General features: G+C 31.7%; 1 protein-coding gene across 9 annotated transcripts; it reads right to left on the reverse strand.

Annotated features, from left to right (window-relative positions):
- Positions 1-17: 17 nt before the first annotated feature.
- Positions 18-18,600, reverse strand: LOC128176794 (WD repeat-containing protein 93-like). 9 transcript variants are annotated; one of them, XM_052843337.1, is made up of 23 exons: positions 18,240-18,600; positions 16,708-16,909; positions 16,443-16,510; positions 15,417-15,467; positions 14,418-14,493; positions 13,957-14,057; positions 13,341-13,433; positions 13,087-13,152; positions 11,777-11,864; positions 11,239-11,253; positions 9,485-9,665; positions 9,093-9,163; positions 8,626-8,646; positions 6,604-6,681; positions 6,072-6,203; positions 5,390-5,603; positions 4,848-4,908; positions 4,525-4,681; positions 3,899-4,082; positions 3,303-3,429; positions 3,069-3,098; positions 2,265-2,311; positions 18-210 (listed from the first exon to the last, which is right to left on the reverse strand). In XM_052843337.1, the coding sequence occupies exons 1-22, from the start codon at positions 18,495-18,497 to the stop codon at positions 2,309-2,311; spliced, it is 2,277 nt and encodes a 758-aa protein (XP_052699297.1). In that variant the 5' UTR covers positions 18,498-18,600; the 3' UTR covers positions 18-210; positions 2,265-2,308. The 9 variants fall into 9 exon arrangements, with proteins under 9 accessions (XP_052699297.1, XP_052699293.1, XP_052699296.1 ...); XM_052843333.1 differs by lacking the exon at positions 2,265-2,311; XM_052843336.1 differs by lacking the exons at positions 2,265-2,311; positions 15,417-15,467 and adding an exon at positions 16,033-16,059.
- Positions 18,601-18,647: the final 47 nt, after the last annotated feature.

Below are 18,647 nucleotides of genomic sequence, written 5' to 3' on the forward strand. Positions count from 1 at the left end.
CAAACACATTTTGGTAATCAAGTGAATAAACTTTTAATTACAAAGCTTTCAATTACCATATATTTACAAACAAATTATGATATTTAAATATATATAAAATAAACAACACTGTCGTTCTGGACGGAAAATCAAAATATGCTTTTTATCACAGATTTAAAATCACTCAAGTCAATTCCGGAAAAATGGCGTCCATCCCATTGATCCCGGAGTCTGCAAAAAAAAATTTTTCAAAATTGAATCTCGAGTCTACATGGTTACAAAATGTGTATTATAAGAATATTAAAAACTACTTTTTCGAATCATATCGTTCAGATTTTTATCTGATCTTTCATTAAAATGAATTATTCTTGTATTAAATTTGATCCCTGAAATATAAAATACAAATGAGTAAATTAAAAAAAAAGAGGTGGGTTTATTTGTGAAGGGAATACTACATATATGTACATATTACATGTATATATATTCTACGGAAGTGTAAAGTTCAAGCATTTTAGCATATAGGAGAATATTTGCGAAAACGAGAGAGTGTACATAATCTTAAATAAATGAATTTATTTGATACGAATGGATAAAGATAGATGGTGTTTGTATACTATCAAAAGCTTATTAAAAGCTTAAAATAGACATGCATGCAAGTGACAAAAAGATTTGAAATTTCTTTATGGAAGCAAATCATAATAACCACGCTATTGTTTTTTTTTCAGGTTAATTTACCAAATATTCTCAAATCGAACTACAACATTACGGACTTGATATTACCTGGGTAATTTTTAAAAAGTTTTGTGTATCAAAATCTATCTACAATGCAGAAAATTGAAAATGCAACTTCTTACATCGTATCAAAATCTCAACATTCTATACAATTTTAACACGTGTTAAATAAAATTGTCAATATCTTAATATGAAAAGATTCTAACGCTCCTTAAAAAAACGCCTATTGCGTCCCATTTTTCGATTTCTTACACACACTTCTGTTTAATAAACAAATTTAACTTCAAAAGTTGATTAATTAAACTATATAAAGGGGAAACCAAAAAATAACCTCATCAGAAGGACATTTCTTATTATGAATTCTCACTGTGACTAAATTTAATAGTATTAATATTATTGACTTTAAGCGTGTTGGACTTTAATCTTCAAGGTTATATCTCAAACTCAAAGTCGTTTTGAATATAAATGGCAATACTGGTTATAATCGAACGTGACCCGGCTCCGGGTATTGTGTCAAACAAGCACATCTTGTTTCCAGAGTGTATTTATTCAACAAAACCAATGAAAAAGACAAAGCATGAAAGTGAAATTCCTGTGGGCGTGTAAAAAATTGATATGAAACCAGGGGACTTGTTGCAATGAAATACGCGCCATCCATCTCTTAGAGATGAAATATACTAGTGCAACCAATATACCCTTGACAATAGCGGGTGGTTGTGCGGAATAGAAAGAAACACCGTTGTCGGTAATTTACAACGGAAATAAACTCGCTGTCGCTCTCTGAACTGTGTCAAATCGGTACAGTGGACCAATGCATCAAACCTTATTGGCCGTCTGTCAATAAAACAATTCTCCGAGTACATATTTTTAGATGCAGATCGTAACTTCAAGCTTTCCCTTCTATTCATGTCTGGTTAAATTACTCATTTGTTCCTCTCAAATTATACTAATTCCATATATCACAATTTGTCGATCGCGTCGCGCCAGATTGCACGAGAAAATTGCTGCGTATGTAATTTACACGACTCACTATCGTCTGCCAATACCAATACAGCGCATGCTTTTGGGAGAATTGCACAAAAAGTTTTTGACGTTTGTAGTGACAATGTGAAGCAAAGGAAATAAAAGCTCAGAAACTTTTGATGCCTTCTAACAAAATTTGGCTGCATTATTAAAGCTCTTTTTGGCATCTGATTCAATTATAGTTATGGAATTTCATAATAGAAATATTGTTAATGCGAAAATTGAGTCACGAATACAGATAGTTACAATAGAATTGTTATATATACGTTATATAAAGTTTACACAGTATATGACTGTAATAAAGATATAAAATAAATACTTCTTTTTAAAAAGAGAAGAAAATCTACTCAAAAAGTGAAAACAACATATACATGTAAAGTTGGGTGTTTTTTTTTTCGGATTCTGTGTCGTCACTAGATGCAGTGGAACAATTCAATGACAGATATATGAAAAGCACAACAAAGAAAGCGGATGAAAAATTACTCGGAAGTATACATGTCTCTAGCTAGCTAGCAATGTGTGAAACAAACCTGTAACCATTTTTACAATCCATAAGGAAAGCAAAATATCTTTTTTACTGAAAGAGATAAGTTTGGATCACTTGAAAGGATTTTTTCCACCAAAGGACTTGCACACATTTTATTTATTATGTTTGTCTGCTGACTTTCATGTTGATTTGACATGAAATAGCGTTATCATCAAATACATGTAACATTACTAAACTTCGTGAATTTCATTAAAAGATATTCATAAAATCTATACAGTATTTAATTCTTTTCTAAAAATTTAAGTAACCGCAAGCTAATGATTTGAGCTATACTGTAGAAAACATTATTATTTTTTTTAGTTCTATATCTCTCAGTCAATGCAATAATGAAATTGGAACAAATTAAATTTCTCTGAAGCTTACCCCCCCCCCCCCCCCCAAAAAAAAAATTATATATTCAGTCTAAGATACTGAAGCCACGTGTTTGTTTGAAAGAATTATTTTCAGAGGAAATGTTTGGAGGGGGTGGGGGCGGGGGGACTCAATATTTTTTTAGCTTTTAGATGTGGCCTACTGGGAGGAAATAAGTAAATTAAACACCCAATTAATTTTCTATAATAAGATAATTGAACAACATTTACCTTTCCACTAAATATTAACTATATATTTGAAGCAATAATTTCTATTTCAAATTAAATGTAATCTAAGTTAAATCAAACCATTCTCTATTCATGTACATATTTTCTATATATCGCTTCAATTGCTAATGAAAATAACCATTTTCAAATACTTATTAATTGAATCAATTCTAAAACGTAATAAAAACTGGTACAGTGGAATTACATACCTGGGACAGGTTTCTCACACGTTTGTAATGCTGAAATCACAACCAAACAATATTATATTGCTGCATTATTTGTTAATCTTCAAATTAAACATGAAATACATGTAAAATTGATTCCACTGGTTAATCAAGGCTGAATATCTTTCTTTAAATATGATGAATCAAAATATTCATTGAATTAATGGGTCGCCTTTATTTCAACACCTTCCTCATTGATATTATACATATTGTACATACAATTTCTGGTCGGTTGTCCGCCTTTTTCTCTGCCATGTCTTTGTACTGTAAGATGCTCCATATTTCTTCTTTCATGTTGCCCCATCTCTCCTGCATATGATGCTTTCTGAGGCCCTGTTGGGCAATTCTAAACAAAAAATAAAACTGGTTATACCAAGAGAGAGTCAGAGAGAGAGAAAGAGATCATGAGAGAGAAAGAGAGAGAGAGAGAGAGAGAGAGAATGCATTTATATCAGAGTATGGAATAAGAGAGACAACTTTTATGCTTCATACTTTCATGTTTGTCAATACCTATCAATAATCATCTTGATTCATATTATATTCCAGTAAAAAAAATTGGTAATATTCAGAGTACGGTAGCAATTCAATAGAAAGTCTGAGTCAAATAAACTGATGAAATCTGTTGTAGATTGTCAAGGGAATTTTTTTTTTTATCTAAATATTTGCTCAGAAGTTATAATCAATCCAAAACTAATGCAAGTTGTTATGCACTGCAAAATGTGAGGTTCTTGTGTGGGAGGAACTGTAGCTCTATACATGAAGCTGTAAACCTGAACTGTAAAGCCAGGAATTTGCATTCAAAAAACTTTTTGTACCTTTCTTTCATCAGTGCCTCGATCCTGTTCTCTATTTTGGCGTGCACGGTCTGCGACACTTTGTCCCTCTTTCTGGACATGTAGGAATCCAGGGTGGGGAACAGCTTCATCTGGTACATAAATAATGCCCCCGCACTCTCCGACTGATCCCCTCCCTCCTCCTCACCATAGTCTTTGTTGTTTCCTAGTCAAGACAGAAAATAAACTAGTGGTTGTATAAGCAGCCATGATAGTGATGTACTAATTTAGTTTTGACAGAAAATATTAAGTGGTTGATGTCTATTATATAGCAATGAAAGTGCAAAGATGCAATAGCATTGAATGTACAGTTTAAGCATTGCACTTTCACCTAAATTTTCACATCAAATTCCAGGACTGTGTTTTACAAAAGAACTTACAACAAAATTCATTCATTAATTTGGTCGTAAGTCATAACTTCTTTTGTAAAGTGCAACCCTGCTTTGTAATTTTGATTGATTGAACTTATGCATTTTAATACTGTACATATCTTTATTTTTCGAGTTTGCACTTATTAGATTTCAAATAATTAATTCACTAAAAAAATATTCTAGCCAATAAACTTGTAAGCTTAATATTCTTAACATTAATTTTGTGCTTTTGTTTACCTTTAAGGAACAAAACTTGTCCCATAGCTCCAACGGCCACCACAGGGTCCCAAGGGGTCATAAGTTCATGGGACTTGGGTAAAACAGGTTCACACAGTACAGTGCCTTGCAGGGTATCTCGTATCTGTACTTTTCCTGACTTCAGAACAGTAATCAACTGGCAAAAATAGATGACGTACATGTTTTTACTTTCATTGAGTTTCAGTTTCTTTTTTTTATAAAGATAAACTACCACAGAGTTTCAGAGAACAATGTAATTTTTTTCATGTGAATACAAATTAACCAATAAATCATTATATATATCCTGTTCAAACAATGCTTACCAAATCATGCATTCCAGGTATTGGTTGAACCATTGTAAAAATATCATCCTCACTCTCTACACTGCAACATAAAAAAATCGAGTTCACTAGGTGGAATTTTATAAAACACTTTTTAGATTAACCAAAATGTCTACTATTTGGTTACATATGTTTTTGTTTCAGTTTGAAGAAGCAGGAACCATAAATATGTTCCCTATCTTTTGCCAGTTTTTTTATGTAAATGTAGAGGGTTGCATATGAAAATTTTGTAATTATTGTAATGCACTTATCCTGGATAACTTTTTTGCAAAGTTAAAGAATATTGTGAAAAATTATGATCATAATGTTTTTTCTTACCGACTGATGGCAAATTTCTAAACTATTCACTACATGTATGCATATAATTATGTATGTAACAATACAATTTTCAAGCAAAGATTACTCAATCCAGAATTTGTGAACATTCCTACCATGCAAACATTTCCATGTACACTGTGTACATCCATCTATCATTGTGTTTCCCAATGTGGAGAAATTGATGCTTTAAGATAGAATATACTTACGGAGGAGTAATACAGATAGGATCAAGCTCTAACCCCGGTCCTGACATCATGATGTACAGGGCCCCGTTGTCACACAGGGCCAGTAAGTAGGTCGAGGTCTTTGTCCGGTAGGGTTGGTAGTCATCCAGATTCTGGGGACAGATGTTGGGGTCCAGAAATGTCAGCTGCACTATCTTGACTCGGTCCATGATGTTGACAATACCTCTCTGTATACCTGTATAAAGGCATATGAATTCAATTCTGTGAGATTTTCTGTAATTATACTTTCATAATTATATATTTCCAAAGCTGTCAAAAAAAGAAAATTATACATAATAACAGATGAATATTTCAATGCTTGGTGTACAAACATATGATTTACAAAAGTCGTTTTAACTTAGTTTGTAGCAATGTCAGTTATAAACCTTTAAATCTGGAACTTTTCGGTCCAGACATTTTTTTTTTTTTACAAAGAATCCAGTTGTACTGTAATATTTCAAAAATCAATATCTAAAATACATTGCCTATATTACAGTGAGTTCAACGTCTTCACCATTGTCTATTGATGTATGTTAACCTTGGTATTTCATTGATATCTAGATTTCTCAAGTGACTCAAATTTTCTCTTCTGCCCCAATGAGTTCAGACATTAACAAAGTTTGACTGTGAAAGAATTAGAAAGTGTGTATTGTATATATTATACCTAGATATCTATCCCAGATGATAATGTTTCCATTCTCAAATCCTACAGCTAATAGAGATGTGTCGTCACTAATGGCAGATGATGTCACAGGACTCAAATAAGGCCAAACCAAGTCTGGTTTTACATCAAAGTCTGAAAAACGAGAAAAATCATATTTCTGATGAAATAAACAATATGTTTTAATCTCATCAAGGAGAAGGAAGTCAGGAGACCAATGGATATACATGTATGGATAAAGAAAATAAAAATATTTAAATGCAAGATCTTATTTTCCTGCATAGTACTGCACGACCTTATTGTTTTGCATAGTACTGCATGACCTCATTGCCCTGCATAGTACTGCATGACCTTATTGTTTTGCATAGTACTGCATGACTTCATTGTTTTGCATGCCTTCATTGTCCTGCATAGAACATATTAGTACTGCATGTCCTCGTCGTTTTGCAAAGTACAGCATAACCTCATTATCCTGCATGACCTCATTATCCTGTATACTACTGCACTAACTTCTTGTCCTTCATATAGTACTGACCTTTGTGTTGCTTGAGCAGAGAGTAGTGGACAACATGAGTGGACCCCTTCCACCACACAGCAATGGTTGTTGGCAGTCCTAAAACAACAAAGAAATTATTCAAAGAATATTTTTATAAAAATTCTTATTTTGATCTTAAAAAGCCTGTATTCTGTTAATAACTTTTTCTTTAATCCTACAAGCATTGTGCAAATGAGCCTATATAATCGGAGGAATAATTTTTCACATTTATTTTTTTACTATTATAACAAAAGAGGTATAATTTATATATGATGAAGATTTCAAAAATGAAAATAGTATATATCATTTGACTTTTTAGATATATTTAGTATCAATCATTTATGGCAGTGAGTTAACATAGAGGACTACATACATAATTAGCTATAGGATTATAAAACTGAACATAAATCAAGTTAATAAGTTTAAGGATTAATTATCATGATTTACTTTGTACAGCTCAAAAGCTGATGATTTACAAAATGATTGACGTTAATTTAAATTAGAAACATGACACCATGAAGTCAACTTTTCTCACCATCTTAGCAGTTTGCAAAGAATAGTTTACTTTCAAGCAGTATTTGTTTTTAGACTTCATTGGGTGCTTAGTCTAACTACTAACCAAACTAGATGTTCATGCACATGTGTAACTATGTATACATGTAATAGCAACTTTATTGGGAAAACTTTATAATTCATATTGCATGTATATATTTTAAATAATGAAGATGGTAGTTTTTGGTATTTTTATTTTTTTATCAAAATGTCTGTCATAATGTTCCAATGCCATTTATTTTTTTAGAGAATTTGAACATACATGGTAATTGCAGCTATTAAAGAATGGGATATTCTTATTTCCCCCACAAAAAGAGCTACTTCAGTTCAATAATTACAATATTTAAAGCTGAACACTACACTTATAGGCACCGTTACAAAGGTACAAAAACCCTTTAATATCATAATACCTGACTGCAAATTTGAAACTCATGGCTGAAATGTAGTACTGTAAATTCCTTAACTTAATTCCGAGCTTTCCGCTGTTTTGTATCAAATCGCGAGAACATAAAATCATGAGAGCCAATTGTTTGTTATACTTTCCTTAGTAGTTCAAAACCGTCTGTAAAATAAAAGCGAGATTCTAAAATCTGCAAAGGTTGTGTCCCACAATTTTACGCGGATATTAATTCCCCACGTTTAATTAAAAGTCTACAGTATTCCTATAATTGTGGTCTTAGATTTTGTGCATTTATTTTTTGTTTTATGTATATGTTCTGTTTATAAATAATGCATTGATCTGTAAATTTGATGTTAGCATTCTTCTTGCTTGGAAAAAGTGCATAAAATTGAATAATTTCATCAAGACCATGTAACATGATGAGGCAAGATGTACATCTACAAAGGTGAGACCTCTACAGCAATATACCTTGAACTACTAGGAGGTCTGAGGCTAATATAAAGGCTGTAGGATTAGCGATGATGAAAGAAAAATATGGCGACAATGCCTTTTACAAATAGTGTTCAGCTTTAATGAAAACAGCTTGAATATGACGTCTTCTTTTCTCAATTCAATTAATGTTTCATTTTATTCCTTTCTCCTAAATATGTGTTGGCACTGGAATTAAATTGACTATGAAAGTGCTGGCAACTTTTGGTTTTTCCTTCTTCATTTTCATTTAATTAGCTATTGCTCTCCTAAAACATCTGTAATATAATACCACTAGGTACTAAGTGATTTATGTCAAGAGAAAATTTGAGTATCAACTTGGTGGCAATAACCTTAAAAATAGTTTTTATAAAAGCAATTTTCAATATTACTGTACAAGATATGTTCCTTTGGGATTCAGTTTGTGTTTATTACAATCACTATAAATTACATAGACTAACTACTTTGAAGTAGGTTATAAAGCTGTTGGTAAAGAGGTTAAAGCATTATACAGAACTATAAATACATGTATATGCAATGGATATGGTAAGCAAAGGTTAACATATTTTGTAAGCTTAATTTTTCAAATGACAAAGTATTACTTTTCATATCATCTTCTTCCTCTGAAATAAATGGAATTATCATGCATCTATATATTAATATAGAATAGAAATATTTTTATAGTTAAAGGAAGGTTAAATATGAGAGAGAGAGAGAGAGAGAGAGAGAGAGAGAGAGAGAGAGAGAGAGGGGGGTTAAAATATATATATCCCAAGTTCTAAATCTTGGAGGCATATATTACAACATTAAACTACATAGATAAGTTTCTTGGTTATGAAAATATTTTACAAAGAGATAATAAGAGAATGAATAAATAGGGAGGGGAGCAACTGAATAAAAAGGAATTATATATGGAAACCAAAGTACTTTCCAGAACTCCTAAAGAAAATTATGAGACATACATGTACATTCTTGTCCATACAGAAGGTCCTTCAGAATAAAATTGATTTGCTTTTTTCCTATTCTCTTATTAAGTTGATCAATAATCCACTCCCTTCAATTATCATACCTATTTGACTCTGTTGTTCCAGACCAGTTGGTACCAATCTTCCAGCAGTCATAAAGTGAAAATTGACATCCCTGAAATATCAAACATGACAATTACAAAACACCAAAATTACACATAAATTAATTTTTGTACACTATTTGTTACAGATTTGAGGTCCAGTTTTTATGGTGAATTTTTTGTTTTTGTTGATAATTATCCCCTTCCCCCTCCCATGATATTGAAATATTTATTGAAATATGCATATAATGGCATAAACCTTTACCTTACTGGGGAAAATATGAAAAAACACACTCTTAAATTTTACAATTTTGCATTTCCAAAAAATAATTATTCATCGAAGTGAGAAAATTTTGTGTACTTTAATTAATCTCTAATGGGTTTATTTTACTTACTCAAGTGGTTCTGCTTCTTCCTCTTTGGGTAAATACTCCATTAGGTTGTCATGGAGATGAGCAAAGACTTCCTTTCTCATATCTTTGTGATTGGGGGTCAGTATGTGGTTGACTCCTGTACCAATTACCTCCCCTGAGTCTACTTTCTGGCAAGCTGAATGGATTGAGGAGGCAGGGTTACCTGTCAATCATATATCACATGGTTGTTTCAAGCCTTGTGATTTGTAAATTGATTTCAAGGTGTCAACTTCATGATGCATACTTAAGTCAACTGCATATCAAACAAGTTTTCAAATTTTGATTTTAAAGAATACATTTGCTAACTCAGGCATTTATCAGCTTGAGGAACTTACAAGTGATAATGGGTAAACTGAAAATATGTGTACTAAATGAAAACTGTACACACAGGAATGACCCAACATACTGGATCCAGGTGATTAACCTTTAATTAGCAGAATAGTCTAAACTGGAAATAAACACCTGTATTCTGCATGCATTTATGCAGTAAAGTGCATGACCAGGGCATACATAATACAACCATGGTAATGTGATGGTGAAGCACTGTTTTTAAATACTTATATATAAATCAAAGTGAAGTTAAAACATAACATTCATTGAGATATTCTGACTTAAAACATCTCACTCCCAAGTTTGATGACACTTGGCCTCAAGTTGTAGCTAAAGTAGACATGTAATGCTGACTGGAGGAAACACTGATGCTTGCAATAAACTACTTATAATTTTTCTTAACACTACTCCTCTCTATGATGCAACATGATTATCTGACAAATGATGATCAATCCTCATTTAGCCTCATAATGTACAATATATAATCCAAATAATGAATATTTTACAAGTTATTTAGCCAAATAGTCCATACTGATGCCACTTATATGTTAAACCTTCTTTCACACCTTGACAAAAATATACAGTTTAAAACAATTAGAGCAAACATGCTTATAATATAGTTACATGTATATGCTTACAGTGAACTTTCATTCCTCCTTTACTGAGATATATTTTACATATCTACCATATGTGTTACAATTAAATATTGTTATAAATAACAAATCAAAATTGCTTGTTCATTGCACTTGACCATAACCTTGTTTCTCTTCGAAGGTGTTTCATAATACAGCGGATCTAAAAAGTGTGCTATGCAAAATTTACTTGTGGATGGATTACAACTCTCTCTCTCACTCTCTCTCTCTCTCTCAATCAATCAATCAATCAAACCAATAAACTATCATAATCAAAATCTCAATAAAATGAACATACATGTTATTGTTTCATTAAAAATCTGAATTAATCACTTAAGATTAATACTGATTAAATGCATTTGTAGGTTAAATTCATATTTGAGTACTATAGATTAAAGACTTTTAAAATATTTTATTAGTTTAAAGGATTTTAGAAATCAGTATTATTGACAGTGCATTCTAATGGAAGCAAAATTGTGCATTGAGTGCTGATTTAAATTTTTCAGAGATCATCAATATTATCATCATTGACAGTAAAACTGTTAAATGGTCTCTGGAAATAGGTTATCTGGTCTATAGTTATTAGGAATATTTGGGTCAAGGTCAAAATTCTTTTTATAAAAAAAGGGAGAATAAAAGGAAAAAGTATCACCTTCACCTAATAGTGAAAATAAATTTAACAACATTAAGAAATACATCAGATGGAAGTAAAGAGAGAAAACAATAAAAGTTAACAATATAAATTAAGCTAATTAATACATGCATTTTTATTACCTTTTTGCCTAAGTTCTGAAATAGTAGCCTCCATTTCTTAATATTGAATTATTTGGATCTACCAAGAACTTGAATTTAAATAAAATTAAACTTAAATTGTTTATATTTGATAAACTTAAACAATTCTGAAAGCCAACTAACATTATCAGAACTATTAGCAAACAAAAGTTTGATTATGAATATATTATGTACCCATATCATTATTAAAGTAAAGTAATTTACAAGAGATAAATTAATCTTTTATTCTTGAAGATATTTATAAATTGACTCTTCTCAGCAAAATTAGATTTGCAAACACATTTTGTAAGGTATATCATTTTACATCATTTACAGTTTAAAATAGGGAAAACTACTTCTGTAATCATTGCTTAATATTATATACATACATACACACAAAAAATACAGTTTTCATGCAATATCCTATAACATTTATATAAAAAGATGAGGTGTATTCATGAAATATGCTTTACAATTAACATGCATATACATGTAAGGAATACTTGTACAGTATCCAGCTTTGATACTATATTGTACTTACCGGACATGGAGGGTGGGGGTTTGAGCTTCATGACCACTGAGGTGGGGGACAGTTTGGGTGTGTGTTTCTCTCCCCCTGTACTCTCCTCCTGGTTATCAGGGTACAAAATCAAACAATAATGCAGTTATCAGGGAACAAAAATTAAAATCAACTGAATACACAGCAATGCAGCATTTAAACTATCAAAAAAACAAAATGAAAATGTACCTAATTCATGATTTTGATAAAATTTACGGATTTCTATAAACTTATAGTTATACATGTAATTCTTGTTTATTCAAAACCAGCTAATAGAAATACATGTGTACTGGTACTATAGCTTCCTTATGCATCATTTAATGCGCCAGTTTTAATAATTTCATATATTATATATAAAATTAACTATAGTCAATAAATGTTTGTGAATAAGCCAATAAATTTTGAAACACAATCTATTCAAAAATCAAGATTCTAACTAAAAAAAAAACACGTTTTTTTTTTTAATTTTATCAATTGTAAATATAAGTTTATATTACAAATCAAAGCAATTTGTTTGTCTTGGGGTGGCCAGGGGAGTGAGGATGGAATCCAACACCAAGAGTTTACAATATAGCAAGGAAATTAAGGGGAAGTAACTCTAAGTTTGAAATATCGTTCAAATTTCAAAATAAAGAGGAACCATGCATGTGGTATGGTGAAGCATTCATGGATTTCAAGCCATAGAGGTGAAATGGGGGAGGGGGAAGGGGTTTTGAGTCTGGAGGGTACTTAGCGACCTCAAGGATATAAATGTTTTTTGTTTCTTCAAAAAATCTTTACCGAATTCTTTTTATTAACATTTACTTGAGCTGTTCATAGACACAATATCATGTTGTTCTGCATCAGTAAAACTGATTGAAAGTAATCATGTCATATAAGATTTATATGCAAGATTTAAAGGATTGGTTTTGACATAATAAAATGGTATCACGTTGAGGCTGCTTCACTCAATATAGGTAAAGATTAATTCAGTGTTAATTACGAAAATTCCTTAGTTTAAAAAATAACATACTGTATTACTTAATTTTACTTATTTTAAATCTTTTAAAAACAAATGCTTGCATGATCGAATCAAAATTTCTGTAATACATGTATGTAGATAATTAAACCATTTATCATAAATGGTTCTTGTTAAAATTTCATCTTCTATGGTATTTTGCATAAGAATAGGATACAACATTGAGTAGTCAAAGAGACCAGTTTCAAATCAAACTGTAACATTTATGCATATAATACATCTAGTGGGAGGTGATAATTATGAAGGATATAAAGGGAAACATTGCAGTTCTTACATAATTTGGTGTGTTTGTGTACACAGATAGGCGAGATGAACCTCTACTTAAACTGTGTTTCCTAGACTAAGTAAAAATCCAAAGTAGTCGTTCAAAATCAAGCATTTGTACCATCTATTCATATTCTTTAAAGTAACAAATATGTATCTGATGAATTTTCTTCTCAGCAGAACTTTGGTATTACACATTCTTGAAAATAAATAAATAAACTTATAATGCACATACATGTATTATAGCATGCATTTGTTATTTACCTGAGTCGCAGCTGGGGGTGGTTCAACTTCATTCTGAGGGGTAGGGGCTTCCTGGTCTGTGGGTGCTTGGGTGTCTGTACCTTGGTCTTCCTCCTTTAAAATGATTAAAATATATCAATATTGATACATGTACTTTGTTGAAATAAGTACATAAAGTTTAGTGAGGTTTTAATCTATATAATTTTAGACTATAATACTGTGGAATTATAACTGTTTGTAGATTGAGGAACATGCAATGATCTTTTTTTAATTTTTTGGATCCCCAAATTTACATCTCCATCATCTTGAAATATAATTAGTTTACCAACAAGTTTTTTCAATATTCAGGTGAAGTTTCCCCAAAAATTATGCCCTCACTAACATTTATTCTCACAACCTACAAACACTGGCTATGGCGTACGAAAAAAAATATTCCACAGAATTTCCCATTTTACAAGGCACTTGACTGCATGGTAATATTAACTTAGGAGTTGATGGGGTATGAAGACCAATTCAATTTTAAAGAACAAGAAAAATGTTTTTAAATGTTGATCAAAATATGTAGAGCACTGACAACCAACATTTTATCAGAGTGAGACACAATAAGTACAAGGTAGGAACACAATTCATGGCGTACTGATTTCTCCTCTTTCTTTATCAAGACAGACTCCAGTTCATTAAGCCAAGCATCCCGGGGAAGTTTGTACACCTCCAGCCAGACTTCGGCTGTCTCTGGGTCTGTAATGCAAGACAATATCATGAATTTTCAATAAAATGTGAGGAATTAATAACCATATAAATTCGCAAGAATCATCTCTTGCGGCGTTTTAAATCACTGATTTTAATAAATTTTCTCACAGCTGGAAAACTATTTGGAATTACGAGAACAGTTTGATGCTTGCGATGTTACAATGTATATTCTTGCAATTTGATGAAATAGCAACAAAATCAGAATTGCGGAATTAATAAAATACGTGTACCTGCATAAAATGAGGAATCTACATGCAGCTACAATAAGGTGCATATGAAAACTGAACCTCAATTTGCTAAAGCCAAGAATATCAATCATTGCATTTAATGTCCTGGCCATATACTCACTTTCAAACATTGCTCCTAAATAGTCGCCATTCCTGGATGCTTCACATTTGCTTATTATCAACTTTGTTCCGCCTTCCTGCAATAAATAACCAATCAAATGATCATCATTTATTTATGTATTTACATATCTATTAATAGGTACATCTAAGAATAATAATACAAAAGGCCACCAAAGAAAATGTAAATTTTCAAAGCAGAAGAGAAAGAATATAATTTGATCAGGTGATAAACAGAAATTAAAAAGAAATGTTCTCATGCAAAAGAACATGCATGTGGTACACGCACATGAATTTTGCTTATTTTAGTTAAATTGAAAACTTGTTGTGTTTAAAATGAACACATGCATGCATGGGTCTGAACTCAATCAAGCAAACATAGCATTTTATATCAGTAAAAATTTAACTTTGACACTTAGATAATGTTTATATACATGGTAAAAAGTAGCCTAACAGCTTATCAAAGGAAGAAATGATATTCAATTAATAAAATAAAATATACAGCTAGCAACCTTACTTTTTCTGGAATATGCATAGTTTCCATACTTTAAATTTCTGATTATAATCATACAATATTTTATAAACATGAATTTTATTACAAACTTTTCTAATGTAAGTATTCTTGTTTTTATAATTGTAATTTAATGCCAGTTGTAAAATCAAGCAAAATTTTAGACAACTAAATTTAAAATCAATGATCATCTTTTCTCTTTTTTTATCATCTTTCATTTTAACTACATATTTTTTATTGAATATCTGAATTAACAATTTCCTTAAAAAGTTACTCCGTATTTGTCAAGGTATAAACATTTACAAAATAAATAGTATGCACAATAATTTTTCAATAAAAGCATGAAATGATAATTTTCTCCAGTTATTAATTAAAACAAGTTTTAAATGCCTTTATAATATTGATACTTTAATAATTCTTTTTTTTTTCACACCAAGTCTTGTTGCACAAACTAGCTAGCCTCTCTGTAACACAAACACACCGAGTACTCACTCCATGAGCGGGGTTAGAGAATATAGGCCTATGTGCCCCTCCTCTACCTTTCTGTCAACATATTAATGAACGAGTGCAAAAAGGTCAGTATGAGTAAGTGCTGAAAGGTCAATCAGAAGCATTAATTTGAAAACAGAAACTAAATGCAGTTAATGCACTACTGTGAAAGTACTAAATTAATCACTACTTATAATTCCTATATCTCTACTAAACTAAATCTATACATGCAATGCCCCCGCCTATTTAATCAATACATGTATCACAAACTGAAAACAGATTAAATAGTTGTTAATATTGACCATGCAAGTATCACATTGTCTGGTTTGTCTTTTATGTCCATTATCCATTTTCTGTTAGTCAGACATGCTTTATACCAGTATTTCAAAAGGGGCCAGATTTTAACAAAATGATTTTTGCTTAGAAAGTGTTCAATATATCTGGAAATTTAATCAATATTTTTATTTTTATTATACAATTCAATAAACATACTTTTAATTAATTTAATAATGACTGTCATAATATGCAAACCCCATTTCTTTTTTTGATAACAGCTCTTTTGTTAAGCAAAACCATTTTGTTGATTAAAAAAATCTGAATTAAAAACACATATGGATACCTGTAATTCACTTCCAAAATCATCTGACTATAAGAGGCAAGTGTAAAGGTACATGTACATAATAGATGAAAAGGTTGTCTAGTTCAAAATTAACCAATCTATGTGCAAACTCTCTCTCTCTCTCTCTCTCTCTCTCTCTCTCTCTCTCTCTCTCTCTCTCTCATACACTCACACACAAATACAAATACACTGTCACTCAAACACAAAATGTGAAGTGATTGTTAAATTACAACATGGATATGCTTTTAAATGTTAAAAGTGAACAACTATAATCAAGTATTTTAAAGATATTAAAAGATAGTGGTGCACATTTTTTTTTTAACTACTGCATTGAAGTAATTTATTTAAAAGTTAGCTCATATGTATAATCTATTACAGATGTGCTATTTTATTTGGGAATAATTTCATACCTGAAATTCATTTAAGATCTTTACAAAGTAAAATTTGTCACCTCCAAATATCAAGAGTCGAGCGAAACCTTAAAAAAATAAAAAAAATTAACATGTATGTATATTAAATGAAGCAGAAAGTCACTATAATAATGTATAAATAGTATTCAAAAATTTCTTAAACACAAATTTTAAAAAGTAATTCAAATATAAGTCTTTTTACATTTAATTGACAAAAAATCATTTTCCTACATGAATTTTGTATTAACCGAAATTTCTTTATTACCCATATCATCAATGGTCACAACCAGATAGACTTGTACTCCGATCAAGTAAGCCTTTACGTAATGTATATCAACACTCTCCTCCTCCCAGCTCGCCACTTTCTCCTGTGTTTGGACATCTACTGCTGACAAACCTCTTGGTTGTCCAATGAAAATGTAGCGTCCGTCGACACTGTCACACACACAGCAGGCACGCCCCTGACTCTGGGAAGCAAAAAAAATTGGTTCCAATTGATTAATCATTTTGTCATTAATTGTGTGTATACTTCTACTAACAACTCAGAATAATAAGTATGATGTACGTGTTTCACATGGCAAAAACAAAATTAATGCAAAATTTCATATTACTGCAACATTCTGCATGTACATGAATACAGTACTAGTTATACATAATTGAATTAGACAGGTGTACTGGATGCAAAGCTGATTTTTACCAGGATAACAAGGACAGTATATACAAACTAGAAAACACAATGCCTAATTTTAAAATTTTCGAAATCAACGTTATCACCTGGGTTACTTTCGTGCCACTAGCTTATGATGCAAAATCTCTGTAGACTTATCATTTATTTACATGATTTGCAGCATACCTCAACCTGCCTAGATTAGATACCCACTGGCTCAGCCATTAGAGCGTTAGATTTTAAACAGGACAGGCTTGGGTTTTTATTGAGCCTAGTTGTTGATATCTCGGATTCTCCCTATTCCATTACAATGGAGCCTAACAGAACAACCATGAGGACACTTGTGTACGAGATTTCTAAGGTATAGAAGTCGCAAAAGAAAATGACAGGGGGGAAAATATGATAGTGCGAATAATAGAGTCAGCCTTGTCAAGCTAGTCTAGCACTAGCTAGCAAGTTTAACCGCTCAATTCGGTTATTAAAGCATTGGGTTTAAACATGAAGGATATTAGACTTGAGCCTAGTTGTGACATTCCCCTATGTTCTATTATACAATTCTAGAAAGAATAATCTTACTGTGACCAGGCTACGCTCAGGTCACAGTAAGAATTTGTCCCATATACTTGCAATGTAGCAGCCGCGAAGCAGATCAGCTTCGCGTCGTCTTTTAAATATAATATGCAGAAAAAAAACACATTTTTATCCATTACAAACCTTTTTAAACATGCATATATAGTTAAGTCAACAAAATATCCATTTAATGAGCCGTACCAAGGCACTTTGTTAAAATACGCTTTTGAATTTGCCTGCCATTTCGTCAGAAATCGAACTCGGAATGTCTCGGATTTTATTGTTAACATGGCGACCATAAACAGCGAATTTTCAAACGTGATGTTAAAAGCAGCAGGGATTTCCTTGCAAAAACAGTTAATGTGGTAATATGGGATTATAAAAGAGCAACATTGTAGGTATTTGAGACCAATCATATGAAAATTTAGGCGAGATACAGCACGATATAATTTTTTAATTTGCTACAAAGCGAGTATATGGGACGATTTCTATCATTAAACCGGGTCCGTACGACATCTGTCATTTTAACGATAGAACATTCCATCTAATACAATGCATACCTCCATCTGTGCCGAACACTCATACTGTGGCGCTCGGATTCTGCGACTCTCTTCCAGGCGCTCGTTCTCGCGTTTCTCTATGATTTGCCATACTTCATCATACCACTGTGATAGAACCTTATCTATCATCCGATAAGGCTGCGGCAATCTATCCAACAGTTGGTCAGGGTCTGTAATGTAATCCTCGTCATCTTCCAAGGGGAAGTTGTCGATCGACGGAGGGGTAAAGTTTACGTTTTTTCTTATGTAAACAGGCATTTTTGAGTGCTATGAAATCTACAGTTTAACATACAGTCTGCATTTCTTAATTCTTTTTTCAGTGAAACCGTTTCCAAGCCACAACAACCTACCGGAAATGAAAACAAAGTTTTAGAATTTATGAAATGGCGAGCCCGAAATATTTATAAA

The sequence above is a fragment of the Crassostrea angulata genome, chromosome 3 (genome assembly GCF_025612915.1).
Source record: "Crassostrea angulata isolate pt1a10 chromosome 3, ASM2561291v2, whole genome shotgun sequence".
NCBI classification, from domain to species: domain Eukaryota; kingdom Metazoa; phylum Mollusca; class Bivalvia; order Ostreida; family Ostreidae; genus Magallana; species Magallana angulata.

What these genes read in the sequence shown, in the direction of transcription:
- LOC128176794 (XM_052843333.1), bottom strand. Translation starts at nt 18,497, where the DNA reads ATGCCTGTTTACATAAGAAAAAACGTAAACTTTACCCCTCCGTCGATC. An exon ending in TGTGACCATTGATGATATGG is followed by an intron (nt 16,511 to 16,707) that starts GTAATAAAGAAA and finishes TATTTTTTTAAG; the next exon opens with GTTTCGCTCGACTCTTGATA. An exon ending in TAAAGAAAGAGGAGAAATCA is followed by an intron (nt 13,434 to 13,956) that starts GTACGCCATGAA and finishes ATCATTTTAAAG; the next exon opens with GAGGAAGACCAAGGTACAGA.